This window comes from Ctenocephalides felis, unplaced genomic scaffold (genome assembly GCF_003426905.1).
Source record: "Ctenocephalides felis isolate EL2017-DRISC unplaced genomic scaffold, ASM342690v1 CF-g0.4_SCAFFOLD_01170, whole genome shotgun sequence".
NCBI classification, from domain to species: domain Eukaryota; kingdom Metazoa; phylum Arthropoda; class Insecta; order Siphonaptera; family Pulicidae; genus Ctenocephalides; species Ctenocephalides felis.
The window spans coordinates 17517615-17532444 of record NW_020537324.1 but is presented as its reverse complement, the minus strand read 5'-3'; the positions used below and the strand labels follow the sequence as shown (position 1 = coordinate 17532444).

Here is a 14830-nt window from a genome sequence, read left to right as displayed (position 1 = left end):
GCCGATGAAATTGTTTATGAAATTTGGCAATTTATCTCTGACAAAGTAAACAACTTGTCATTTTCGAAGTACGCGAAAATATGTATATTCTCATGAATACAAAATAGAGTTTTCATGTCGAAGCGCTGCTTCCGATGTTATTTTACACCGTAATCCCCATTGCCACCTCGGCCGGCGCGCTGTTGTCACTGCATGACACGGGCTGACATATTTCTTCGCTTTTGACGTAGACTTAATAGGAATATAGGGTCGCAGGTGCTTCCTAATTAAACAATGATTCTAACATAAAATTTTCATATTCATACAATGTACGCAGGGTTAATTATAAATTTGAATTCGTTTATATAATTAAAATTAGTATTATAAATGTGGAATAAAATGCACGAATTTATTGTAGTAAAATATATCACTTGAGTTGTTGTTAAGATTATGATATATGTATATCTTAAATGTGAAATAAAATGCACGAATTTTTTACTAAAAAGAGTTTGTGCTTTTTATTTATCTTTTATCATACTAATATCATTCAAATTAACGAATTCGTGTAGAGAATAGTAATTGGTAAGGATCAGTATTATTAATTTGATATAAGCGGACTGTAAATTATAAATATTCCATCACCATAAGATATGTGAATAAAACCACTATTTAGTTTATGATATATATTAAACATCACTCTACAACCTTCTTCTCTCATTACATTTGCTAGTCTCTCTTATTATTATAAGTTACAGGTATTTATACTCATACCATTGTATCCTCTACCCCAAAGGGTCCCGGGTTAAATAGAAAAAACTCTGGTCAAATCTTGACCAGTAATGAACAAATGAAATTGAAGATTTACTAAAATATTTGAAATTGAAAAAAAAAAAGAGGAAATATTATGAATTTGAAATATCAAATTTAATATGTTTTGCTTGTTTTCGTATTTATAAATTTTATTACCATTTAATTTATTTCTCTTCACCCTTAAATATTTTTTGTATTCGAAAGTAAAAATTATAATTTTATAGAATTGTCTCTTTTGGAGAAAACAATGTATAATTACTAAATTAAGTTTTGTATAATTGTGAAGTTTGTTTTGTTGTTGTAACCTTCTTATGAGTTTGCAATCGGTTTTAACTAATTTAAAACTTAATAATTTTTGACATTAATATTTCAAATAAAAATGTAGAGTAGACTCTACATTCTACCTTCAACTTCTTTATATCATTCCTATTTGAATGCATCAAGTAAAGTGTAATTATAAATAGTTAACACAAGATATCACAATATTTCAACTTTATTTAATATTTTATTAGCTAGTCTAATATATTAGTTATAAAATAATAAGTATTTACTTGTCTTCTATATTTAAATGAATTTAACGATTTTTTTTAAGACCAAACATTTTATCTGAATTTTTACTTTATTGCATTTTTTATATATTTCTGAATAGAAATTAAGATTACGTGTGGTCATTTACTGATATTCATCTTCAATGTTTAATCAATTCAATTTGCCCAAAATTTGTCACAAAGATCATTAGGAAACTCGAGAAAAGAACTTTAGCGTGCAAATCCGGATTAAGTGAATTTTATCAGAAGAACAGAATAATCCTGTATTAGATTTTTTCGGCAAATATCAGTATTTCTAGACGTGAATGTATAAAATTGGATTTTTTAGTGTGAAGTGGAATATAAATTTTATTATATAGGATAATATATATCTTCTATATTGATATATGCATAATTCTTTTAGTTTTACAATATACACATGTGTGCATATGTGCAAATATGTGAAAATAAACAAACTACAAATACGTAGATCTCTTATATTCTATGGGATTATGAAAAAACAACTACTTAACAAAGTTCAATCTCTCTATATTTTGAATTATGACTGGAAATTGAAATGGTAACGACTTTTCTATGAGAGAACTTCTACGACTCATAAATATTCTAAAAAACTTACTTATAAAGTTTTTATTATAAAACTTGCAAATGCATGCCATAAATCCAAAGTAATATAATTTTTATATTTGCAATTTTTCTATTATATAATGGATCAGTGTAATCAAAATTAAAAAATGTTGCAGGTCATCAAGCATACATCGTTTTAATTATTTTTTGTCTTTATGTTCTATATATATATATACAATACAATATGGTCTATATATATATATATATATATATATAATACGCAATATAAAAATATATATTTATGCAAAAAAATGAAAATTTTTATCAAGTATTACAACATTTTTAAAAAAAAGTTTTCTTCAACCCCTGGCATTCATCAAGAACATTTTTTGGCCATTTTTTCACAAACAAATAAATCAAACAATATCTTAAATATTATATTTTATAATAATATACTAATACTATTAGTGTTAATTATTGTATAATATAACTGTAGTAGGGACACTGGGTACGGTGTCACTTTTTTTGATCAGCAATAATTTAATATTTAATATACCAGTTATCTGTGAGAAAGTAAAATTAATGGCTTAATCCAATAATGCAAACTTGTTCAAGCAAACATACTTCATCTTTCTCTCTTTAGACCCTTTTAACCCTCCGTCGGTCGGCGTGGACTGGTCAGACTTTTTTCGACTTCAATTAAAAAAAAAACTTCTAGTAATCCTATCGACTTGAAATTTCTAGCTTTTCCTAAAATTTTATTAGCTGTCGACCAATGAAAAAATCAGGACGAAAAAATGTACAGAAGGATAATTATAAGGATATTAACTATTTATTACTTCGAACGGTCGGAAAGGTCTGTCTAGACCACCCATACATTTTGTATGAAGTATACGCTTTATATATATGTAAACCAGTATTTTATCTTTTCTCATGGTATTTTTTGTTCAAACTGCGTTGTATATATTCTTTGCTATGTGTTGTAACATGAATGTTACTATTTTCATGACGAGAGTTCCTTGAAAACCTACCAAACTTATTGGTAATCGCAAACACTGAAAATCGGATGAGTAATGCACGCATTATCAACAATTTTTCTACCCGTACTGCGTTCTAAATTTTTTTTTTTGGCAAACCTGTAGTGAAATTATATTTTCGCTTTGAGTTTTACAGCTCATTTCAAAGGCGGCGCACCTTATTTCGTTTTCATTTGAATTTCACATTCATTTTAAAGGCGCCGAAAAAGAATAAATATTGTTTTTCATTGATATAAAACAGAAAAATTAACAAAAAAGCAACGATTTTTTTATATTTCTTGATTTTTTTATATAATATAATATGTAATATTTTTAGTATAAGCAAGCTCAACACATGCAAAAGACAGTAAGAAAAAATCAAAACTATAAATATTTACTTAGTTAATATACAAGACACCAAAAACTCATTTATCCTATATAAATGCATGTAAAATGAATGGTGGTCCAGCCAAACCTTTTCGACCGTTCGAAGGTGAAAAAATATCCGACCGACGGAGGGTTAAAATCAGTATAATTTAGCTGTTATGACGACTTTCACTGCCGTACACTGGCATAACCGTACTCTGTCTTCACTGCTACTTGCTTAATATATAGTCATAAGTTTAAATATTGATCACTTTTCAGCCGATTTTTGTAATTTATGTGTCTCTATTTCATTACAGTGGGCGACAGGAGCCCGCGCATCGACTTTGGAAGCGGCTCGGGCGCTGGCAGAGCGTGGGCCACGAGCGGACGCTTCGTACGCCGGAGCTTTGGCTCGGAGCTTGCTTCAAAAGCACACCACACGGGGACCTCGGGCGACTGTTCTCGCCGTCGCCCTTGCCGTGCCCCAGACCAGGCTGGCGTTGCTAATGTTTAGAGCCGGGTCACAGGTAACGTAAAATATAACTAATTTTAGTTTTAATGACTTATAATTTGTCAGTAGATTTTATATGAAAACCATTAAATATTTTACATATCGTAAATATTCTACTAGATGCTACTATACTCGTGTGTAAGATCTGTTCGTAAACGGATATAGGCAACGTGGATACAACTAGTTTGATATTTGCTATCACGTAATTTATTGAATGATTTATTTAATATTAATTTATTAATATATTCAGTTTTTTTTTTCAAATTTAACACTATTTATTCAAGTAGTTTATATTGTATTCAAGTAGTTTTAAAACCAAACAAAATCAAAAACAGTCCATTAAAGTATTTGCTGAATTGAATATTTTATTTGCTTAATTAAATATCATATTTTTTTAATTATATATTATTGAACTATTTAATCAATCACCCAAATACATTAGCAAACTCATTGATAACAGAGAACTATCGTAGAAGGTTGAAAAGAAAAGCGCCACTGGATTTAAGCAATCAACTCTCCCGAGAAAAAAATGGAAATAACTTAATCATTATTTATAAAAAATTATTTAATAAGTAAATATTGTAAATTTTATATCGAAAAAACAAATATTGAGTTGTTTTTTCCAACAAGTCAAAGTAGTATACAATGTACCTTTTCGGCGGACTATTGTAAATCCATTAAATTTACTGAATGTCCTATACTGGACAGTTGTAAATAAGAGTTAATAATATATATATATATATATATATATATATATATATATATTATTGAACTATTTATTAAAAGTAAATGTTGTGCTACTCTGTCATGATAATGCAAATAATTCGAAAAATGTTTATTAGTTTATGGATTTTTAAAAAAAACATGACAAATTATTAAAACTAAAGAGTAGAGCGGGCGAGCTTAATGGTCTATGAGTAAAAAAGTTCACTACCCATGTCTTTAAAACAAATAAAGTTAAAACTTTTGAACAACTATATTTGGAAGTAATGTAAAACAAATGTATAAGCAACCATCACATGGATTCTTACAACGTTGCTATCGAGAGATAAACGAAAATGTTTGGAAATCCATAAAAAACTTTTTTTTTGTTGTTAGTTTTTCTGTTATGAGCACTATTGTTAACTTTGAGTAAGATTCAACCGTTTTTTATATAACCCCTATAAAAGCGTACGCGTGGGTAGAGTAAAAAGGACCAACTGAACCTTTACGCATTTGTGCAAGAGATGAATTAAATAAAATATTGTTTCAACGCTGCTGAAGATTATTTCTGACAAAATACCAAATCAAGATTACATACAGAGTTATCTCTGTAAAATGTGTTCCCAAATAATTTATATTTGGCTTTGGTTGAATTAAGTAGCTATTATTTCGTAAAAATCTCTTTGAAATTAAAAATAGCATACTTTTTGCTTTCTGGCCGTCCCATTTTTCCCCGCCTACGGAGTGAAAAAGACCAGGTAATATTTTTCTTAATAAATTAAAAAAAAAATTAAAGAATTAGCTTGGAGTTTTACTGAACATAGATAGTTGTTGATTTCATACGTACTATTTGTTGTGATATAATTGGTATTGTTTTTACAATGTAATTGCTCAAAATCAAATTGATCCTATGTTTTCCGCCCAACCCTACTATCATACTATAACATATGATTGAATCTAAACAAGTAGTTTTTTATATAATTTCATTCGTAAACCCTTTGTTATGGCAATAAACTTTTCAAACTTCAATAATAAATGAAATAAAACGAAAACACGCTTCTATAATAATATATTCGATATCTATAAAGTTATAAAAAAGTTATATAAAACTACTATTGAATTTATTTCCAAATCTATTGTGTGAATTCCAAATGTCATCCTTTTGCAATTTCGTGTCGGGGGCGTAAAAAGCTTTGTCAATGGAATGCTTTGTGAATGAAACTTTTATTTGAGGCACAATAGTAGAATTTCTTTTAACTTTTTTTAAAATATTTTGTTAACATGTTAAACATATTACATAATGTCAGATTATGAGGGAATATATATATATATATATATATATATATATATATATATATATATATAAAGAAAAACTGGGTAATCATAAGTTGCTATATTTAAATTGTTTGATATGTTAAAAAATAATGTATATATTAACCAAAATTTACCAAATGTATATCAAATAAATCAAATAAGGTACTTTAAAATTACTCCTTCTTCTATCAAAAGGTAATAAATCAATTATCAATAGAGAGTGAATCTCATGCAGTTGGAAATTCTATACAGAATTCTAAATTTCAAAGCTCTTACATTAATTCAAGTCTAATTTTACCACAGAATATTTCATACGAATTTTTCTTTATTCTTTTGATATAAAACTACACATATTCAGAGAGACCATAAATTCTCTGGCGTTTTTACTAAAAATCTGTTTGTGAGATCAACTTCACTATCAAGCACAATAATTTATGTTTAAATACACTTATCTATTTTTCCTCTCTGCTTTTCAACGTGGCTTTGGTAAAAAATGTGCTCGAGGCGACCTTTCCATGCCGCACCGGGCGATGAATTCATATTGTAAAAAAGTGTTTTCATATTGCAATCATATCACAGACGGAATCCAGAGAAAACGGGACCTTTGTGGTGTTATCGCCTAGGTTATTGGTCGACCATTTCCGTGGGCACTTTGCCCGAATTGCTTCATCGGCGGGAGAAAGATTATATATATATATATATATATATATATATATATATATATTGAGGTGGTCCTTAATATGGGTATTTTTTAATTTGTTTGCTCCCAAGGGCTCAAATGGTTCCAAATTGATAAAAGAAAACAATTCTCTGAAAGTTTTAGCTCTTAATATTGTCTTTTAGATAGAGCGTAATTCAATCAAACTTCTTATGCAAATAGCATGGAAAAAATTTGAAAATTAAAAAATTTTTTTTAGGTATAACTTAGCGACAAATAAATTAACCGTGAAAATTATCGTAATTTATTTATTAAAATATCTTCGGTAATATTTTTTTTTCATCATCAACTTCGATTTTAGTTATATAAAAAAGATTCACTATTTTCAATAAAATTTTAAAATGCATGTTTATCGTTGCTTACCATTTACCAATATCAAAGATCAATTACCAGTTATTATGAAAACAATTGTAGCTTATATTAATGAAAATTTCTAAAAAAAGCATTAGTTATAGTTAAATATTATGTCTATGTTTGCATAAAAAGTTCAACGTATTTAATATATATATATATATATATATATATAAATATATATATATATATATATATATATATATATATATATATACGAGGTGTGTTCAAAAAGTACCCGGAATTACTAATAATTAAATTTCGCGGGTCTGGAGTGTCTGATTGTCAAAATTTTTTTTTTATTGTGTGGTTATACATGCCCCTAAAGTATGATGAAATTTTCAGCTATATTCACTGTTTACTTTGTCTGTGGTAGTCGCTAAGGTTCGACGTGTTTTTCTGAGCTCGGCGATTTTTACAATGGAAGAATTGAAAAGTCAGTGTTGCAAAGTGCAAAAATTCACCAGATATGGCTCCGTGTGACTTTTTCCTATTCCCAAAGTTGAAGAGACCCATGAAAGGACGGCGGTTTTCCTCGATTGAAGAAAATCGCTGAGAGTGCTCAAGGACATATCAAAAAGTGAATATCAAGGGTGCTTCGAAATTGGAAAAAACGCTGGCATAAGTGTATTATATCTGGGGGGGACTACTTTGAAGGGGACCACATTAATGTAGACGAAAAATAAATATTTTTTGAAAAACGAAAATTCCGGGTACTTTTTGAACAGACCTCGTATATATATATATATATATATATATATATGATATATACTATATATATATATACATATATCTATATACAGATTATTATACTTAACTATTTGCATGAGAGAGTATATGGAAATTTGATGACCGTATATAATTCAATAATTCATTCAATTACACTGACAAATCTTAATAGAAATACTCAATGATAATAAAAATATCGGCTTGGGAATTAATATTGGAAATATAATTTTGGCATTAATATAACAAAATCGGAAAACATTATTTCAATATCGGAACGAAATTATTATTTTAATACAAATCAATGATAATGGAAAATATCGTCTTAGAAATTAATATTGGGAATATAATATAATTTTAATAAAAATACTCAATGATAATAAAAAAATATCGGCTTTGGAAATTAATATCGGAAATATGATAATAATTTTAATAAAAAATAGTACATAAAACAATCATAGTTTTGAACTATGCACTTATGATCTTTTATCCGAATACGTATAAGAATTTAATTTTTACTTCAATTAGCAACTTACCATTGCTTAGTATTATTTATTTAAGTATATTTGGTTATTAATGAATGACGGTCTCTTGTAGACTCGGATAAATTCTGCTAGGATTTTTAATTGACGTTATGCCTGAAAAAGATTATATATATGTATATATTATATATATATATATATATATATATTTACATTAATACATAAAAAAAATTTTTGGATCTGTGAAATCCGGTCAGGCACGAATGATATCACCACCATACTCGACTAAATTTCATCAACATCACTAAGAGAGTTCTATAAATTATTTATTCTGTAATTATTCATAAATTCATGAGTGTTTATCTATCTGCATACTATACATATACATATTCGTTCAGTGATAATTGAATAATCGCAAATCCACCTAAACCTTATTAAATTATACACGAGGTCTCTGGATTAATCCTTTGCTTCAGAACATGTGCTCAAGTACTCATACCCAATGATGAAAACAGAAAGTAAATTTTAACATAAAGAAATTATTTAAATATCTTATTTGATATGCTTAAATTATCTGCAATATTTAGTGAATAAAGCTAATTTTTTATCATGTATAATTAGATGATTTTAATTTTATCAAAGAATAATAATCTACTGAATATATTGCGACAGATGTTATAACAGTTTTTATTATTTGCATGATAAACCTTTGCGTGTAGTCTTTTTCATATAAATTACCCAAAAGCATAGGATAAAAAAGATTGGTATCCAGGTTAGATCATATCTAATCTGAGCATCTAAGATGCGATGAATAAGTTATGAGTTTTGACTAAATATTATTATCAAACTTGCATACACATAATATTCATACCTGTCGTTAAATAAAAAGATATTTTTTCCACAATTTCACTCATCATGTATTAATTGTGTTTGAAGAACTTCATGTAATTAAAATTAACATACTTTCATTGATTGGTTGTATTTTTTTTTACTTTTTCGCTGGCGGCATAATCTCATTCTTTGAGCAGCTGTAGTATCTAGCAAGAGCCTATAAAAATATTTTCCACATTAGTAATAACCTCAAAGATATATAGAAACCTCGAAAACCTCAAATAATACACGGCACAGATTTTTCATTTACTTTATTATTTGCACTATATTTTATTATTTATCGGGAACGGGATAATATATTTTTTCCATTCAGACATTTTAATTAACTCAAGATTTGTACTACTATTTAACCTTAAAATGTAATCACATAAAACATCGAAAAATAAACAATATGCTTCACGCTTTCGGTGACGTATGTAAAATTTAATTTTATGTATGTACATTTAAAAACACATTACATTTTTTGACACCTTATGTCGTTCAGGTATTTTTGAAATAATCCACTCTAATTATATCAACTCTTTATATATTCCAATATGGTCATCTTTACAATATTAGAAAAAATATAGAATTTACCAATGATTACAACTGTAATAATTTATATTTATCCTTTTAAAACGATTATGTTGAGGTTTCTATATTTTGTGTTTCAGCAAATGGAAGCAAATAGTAGTTCGGCATCGCGGTATTGGCGTGAGTTAGGCGCAGCATGGAACCGCAGCGCAGTCGGTGTCACAGGCGGAGCGGCCGGACAATGGGGAAAGCCCTTCCTGGATTGCGGGCCGCTGCCTGGACGATGGCTTTTGCCGTACTCGGTGGCAGCGGCAACAAGACAATACAAGTATGTTGATATTTTAGTATTTTTGTATCAGTTATGTGTTGTGTTGTTAAATTATATTAGTTTTTTGAGTCATTTAAATTTACACAGCTAATCGAAAATGATGCGCATGTATAAAATACTATCATTGCTTTTTTGTGTTTTCATCTAAATATAAATTCTGTATCATATATACTGTATCGTAGTCATATACGTCGCCTGATGCAAAATCTCACAATAAAAACATTATAAGTATTTAATCTCTAATCAACTTTTTTTTATTTTTTCATCTAAACAACAACTGCCTGAAAAGGCATTCAGTAATTGCAGTGATTAGTTAATAAATAAAATTTTGAAATACTTCAAGTTGGTATAATAAATATAAATATGTGACAATAATTGCAAGCAAATAATAAATATAAATATGTGAGAATAATTACAAGCACTATACTAAATATATAACTACACCAAGTCTAATGGATCTAATCTTCTTAGTCTCTTGACAGTCTCTAATCAATATACGATTTATTATTATTATTTATTATTTATGTAAACAAATTAACATATAAGTACAAAAATACATTTATTAATATCTTTAATACTGCACTTAAAATACCTTTAATATTCAATAATTACAAGCACTATACTAAATATATAACTATACTAAGTCTAATGGATCTAATCTTCTTAGTTTCTTGACAGTCTCTAATCAATATACCATTTATTATTATTATTTATTATTTATGTAAACAAATTAACATATAAGCACAAAAATACATTTATTAATATCTTTAATATTGCCCTTTAAAATACCTTTAATATTCAATAATTACAAGCACTATACTAAATATATACTATACTAAGTCTAATGGATCTAATCTTCTTAGTCTCTTGACAGTCTCTAATCAATATACCATTTATTATTATTATTTATGTAAACAAATTAACATATAAGCACAAAAATACATTTATTAATATCTTTAATATTGCCCAGTTCTCATTATAGTTTTATTCTACATTTTTACATTCAATAGTTTTTTCCTTAATATTTAGAATAAATAGCAAGGCAACAGTTAAATAATTTATAGAATTGTATCATTTAAATATATATTCAATCACATTTTTTTAAATATTCATTGTTAACTTCTTGTAGGATAAGTTATTGTGATCACAAAGAATCGAAAATGAAAACTTATGCATATCTTTATGTTTAAAGTGTTTCTGAACATTTTGGCATACCTTAGAAAAAATGTACGTGTGTGTATGTGTATGTATGTATGTTTGGTTACAGTTTCGTACGACATCCAGATTTTTGTACGATAATCCGATATTCGTACAATATTCCAATATTCGTACGATATTTCGATGTTCTTACGATATTCGTACGATAAGTTTATCTGTCAGACAGCGACACGGCGCTTACGCGCTTCCATATTTTGACTCTAAAACAGGAACACAGCGCGATTGCTCTGAAAAAAGTTCTTTTTTTTAAATTTCAAAATATATAAAAAATATTCAAAAAAGTCTTTTTTTCAAATTTCAAACATGTAATTTTTTCAAAGTTTTTTAAAAATTCAATTTTTGATATGGGAAGTTCTAGCAATTTGTTCTACGGCACGGAACACAGCGCGATTGCTCTGAAAAAAGTTCTTTTTTTTTTTAAATTTCAAAATATATAAAAAATATTCAAAAAGTCTTTTTTTCAAATTTCAAACATGTAATTTTTCAAAGTTTTTTAAAAATTCAATTTTTGATATGGGAAGTTCTAGCAATTTGTTCTACGGCACGTTGCCATACACCGCTAGTTGCATTCTATTATTAAAATCAGAAAAAAAATCGAATCAATATCATATACATTTAAAATAAAACATATAAATTGATTTATTTAGTTCTTACTTATATTATTTAAATGTAGTTTTGCTGATTACTCTAAAAAAATAATATTAATATAAATAATTATCTGAAGTTATATATAAGTAACATTATAATTAACTAAAAAATAAACAAATAAATCGAATAATTAAATTATAAAATCAACGGAAATAAATAGTTTAAAATGTTGAATGAAAAACTGTTAAATATGAATCAATGTCGGAATAAAACAATTGTAACAAATGATAAAATAAGTAAAATAAATAAAATATTCGAAATAAACTCAATAATATGAAAAATAATTAAAAATATTATAATAAACCTGTAATTAAATTAACAGGTGAAAAATATATTAAAACAAATTCAAAAAATTTTTTAATTAAACTTGATTCAGAATTATAAGACTATGAAAATACATGAGTAAATTGAAAATAATTTTCACTGAATAATTTGCTTTCATAAACAGATTCAAAACAATGACGAAACTTTTAAAATTTAAAAGAATGGTTATATGTTCATTACTATTTGTTATTCATAATACTAAATTTTATTATTGACTGTAAATTATGTATAGAGTCCTGAACTACTATAATTAATATCTATAACCAGAATTGTTTATTTGATCGCACATGCAAATAGATGTGTCAAATTATAATTTCAATGATAATATTCGTTAATGATTTCGATGTCGATAGTCAAATTATAGATTGTCTAATATTTTTTTATCCAGTATTTATATATGTTATACGATTTTTCATTTACGTTATAAAGTTACCGCTTCATCTTAAATTATTCTAGTTCATATCGAGAAGTAATGGAATGAAAAACGTTTGATCTGATATTAACGCGGTGCCAATAATATTTTATTATTGGCCGTGAACAGATGTCTTGAATTCTCTCTTATTATTTTCAAATATCGAGAAATGTTATGTCGCAATAAAAAGAATAAATTGTGAAAGACGTTTGCAAATAAATATTGAAAGTACTTATCTTTGATCTATTCCCCTCACGTTCATAATCGTTGAGAGCAAATATTTGCATTACAAAATCAATATATGGATATTCGAAATCTTTTATCTGTCTATCTATGTTAGACAGAAAGCAATCTGCTACTACAAATATACTCATAATATAGAATTTGTCAATTTTAAATAAAAAATAAATCTAGAAAATTATAATACATCATTTGATTTGCTTCTATTTTTATTTTATATTAGATGATATCACTGCCTTTTCAATTTTAGTTAGCATTTTTTGATAGTATTTACCAACATATTTATTTGTCATCATAGTAGATATATTAGAAAAAATATATTTATAGAACAAAATCCTAAAGCAAATACTCAATTATTTAAAAAAATTAAAACTTTACTGGTTCTTCAGTATTAGTTTAAAATACATATTTAGATTTGGAGTAACTTTTTTAAAATATAAAGTAATCTATTTTATTTTTATAGTACATATTAGTATTTTATTGAGTAGTAGTATAAACATATCAAAATTTCAACATTTTAAAGCAAATTCACAAATTATATTAAATTCTAAAACTTTACTTGCTCATCATATCAGTTTAAAATACAAATGTATAACTGGAGTACTTTTTTAATAAATTGTAAATATCTTGAAATTTTGAAGCAAACTTATAAGTTTTAGTATTACTTAGAACTTGGAGGTACTAAATATAAATAATAATAATCAAAAAGCCCTTTTTATCATTTTTATAAAATTATTACATATATAGACGTGTGTGTACGTTTATATATGTGTTACAATTTAAATTCTATTTTTTATTATTTAAATTGGTATATTTTTTACCGGATTATTTTGATGTAAATCTAGAGATTTAAACCCGTTTTTAGCTCCATAGCTCAAAACATTGTATATTTTATATTTTTATTGTGGGATTATAATTTAATTAAAATTCAGATAAAGTTAATTTACACGCATTAAAACTACTCAAAATATTCATTCTACATGTCACATAATATTATTCTGCATGTGCATAAAATTTGCATAGAAATTAATTCATTTCATATGTTTGCAACTCGTCCATAATCTGCTTTTTTAGTAGTGTATGCTTCAATTTATATTTAAATATAACTAATTCATTTTGTTTAATATGCATATATACTGTCGAAAGCGATTTAAAATTCGCAATTTATTTCGTTAAATTTACTCCGAGATAATCTAATCTTTTTATTCGCTTTCCGTGCAAAAAAATCAGGAACCCTCTTGTAGCGTCAATATAAATTAGGAACGATTCAATTAGACTCGATATCATGCTGAATTCTGTCAATCATTTTGCATTTAATAAATAAAATCAGTCAACGTCGTTGTTAAGTACGTCAATTCGGAATAAAAATAGCTGCAATATTAAATATAAATTAGTTTTGATTGATTTATTAGCTAAGATGCACCTGAATTATAATGCTTGTTGAAATATTTTATTAATTGATCAATGTCTATGTTTTAAAATATTGCATCATAATTTAATATAAAATTAAAATATTTATTTCGATTCATTTTATTTCAGCTATGAAAAAATCGAAAAAGATCCAAATCAAAACATTCCGCGTAATATAAATGTTGAACATAACTATGATAGGCTCATATAGCAAATATAATTGGATGAATAAGTTTTTTTTAATTGCAGTCTTAAGAAAATACTGCAAAACTGATTTGATTATTTAAATTCAATGAATGTAAATTTAGCAAATTTAAACATAGTAATCGTCTAATTTTTTAAACTATCAAAAAATGTAGGGCATAATAAAAAATTAATTCAATAAGGCAATCAAAATATTTATATTTTTTATGTGCAAAAAAAACTGTATATATAGTGCGTATTTATTTTCTGAATAAATACGATCCTTTCATCTGCAATAATAGTCATGTACAAATAGTGATCAAAGCATATGCTATTTTAATTAAAACATCAAAAAAACCGCATGAAAATGTAAAAAAATCATTAATGTTTAAATTATATACGCTGTTTTCTACTTTTAGTAAAAAACTTAATCTATTTAGATATATACATACAAAAACAATGCACTCATAAAAACACCCACAAAATATATATATAATATATATATATATATATATAAAATATATATATAATATCTATTAGATATATATATATAGATATATATAAAGGGTGTTCCAG

General features: G+C 26.3%; 1 protein-coding gene across 1 annotated transcript in view; it reads left to right on the top strand.

The window, feature by feature from the left end:
• The first annotated feature begins 9556 nt into the window (after positions 1 to 9556).
• The window catches only part of LOC113366928 (probable G-protein coupled receptor 158), a 156657-nt gene continuing 151383 nt past the window's right edge, over positions 9557 to 14830 (top strand). Inside the window, 2 exon segments of the mRNA XM_026608570.1 lie at positions 9557 to 9568; positions 9632 to 9819. Of these exon segments, the coding sequence (XP_026464355.1) occupies positions 9557 to 9568; positions 9632 to 9819 (200 nt within the window).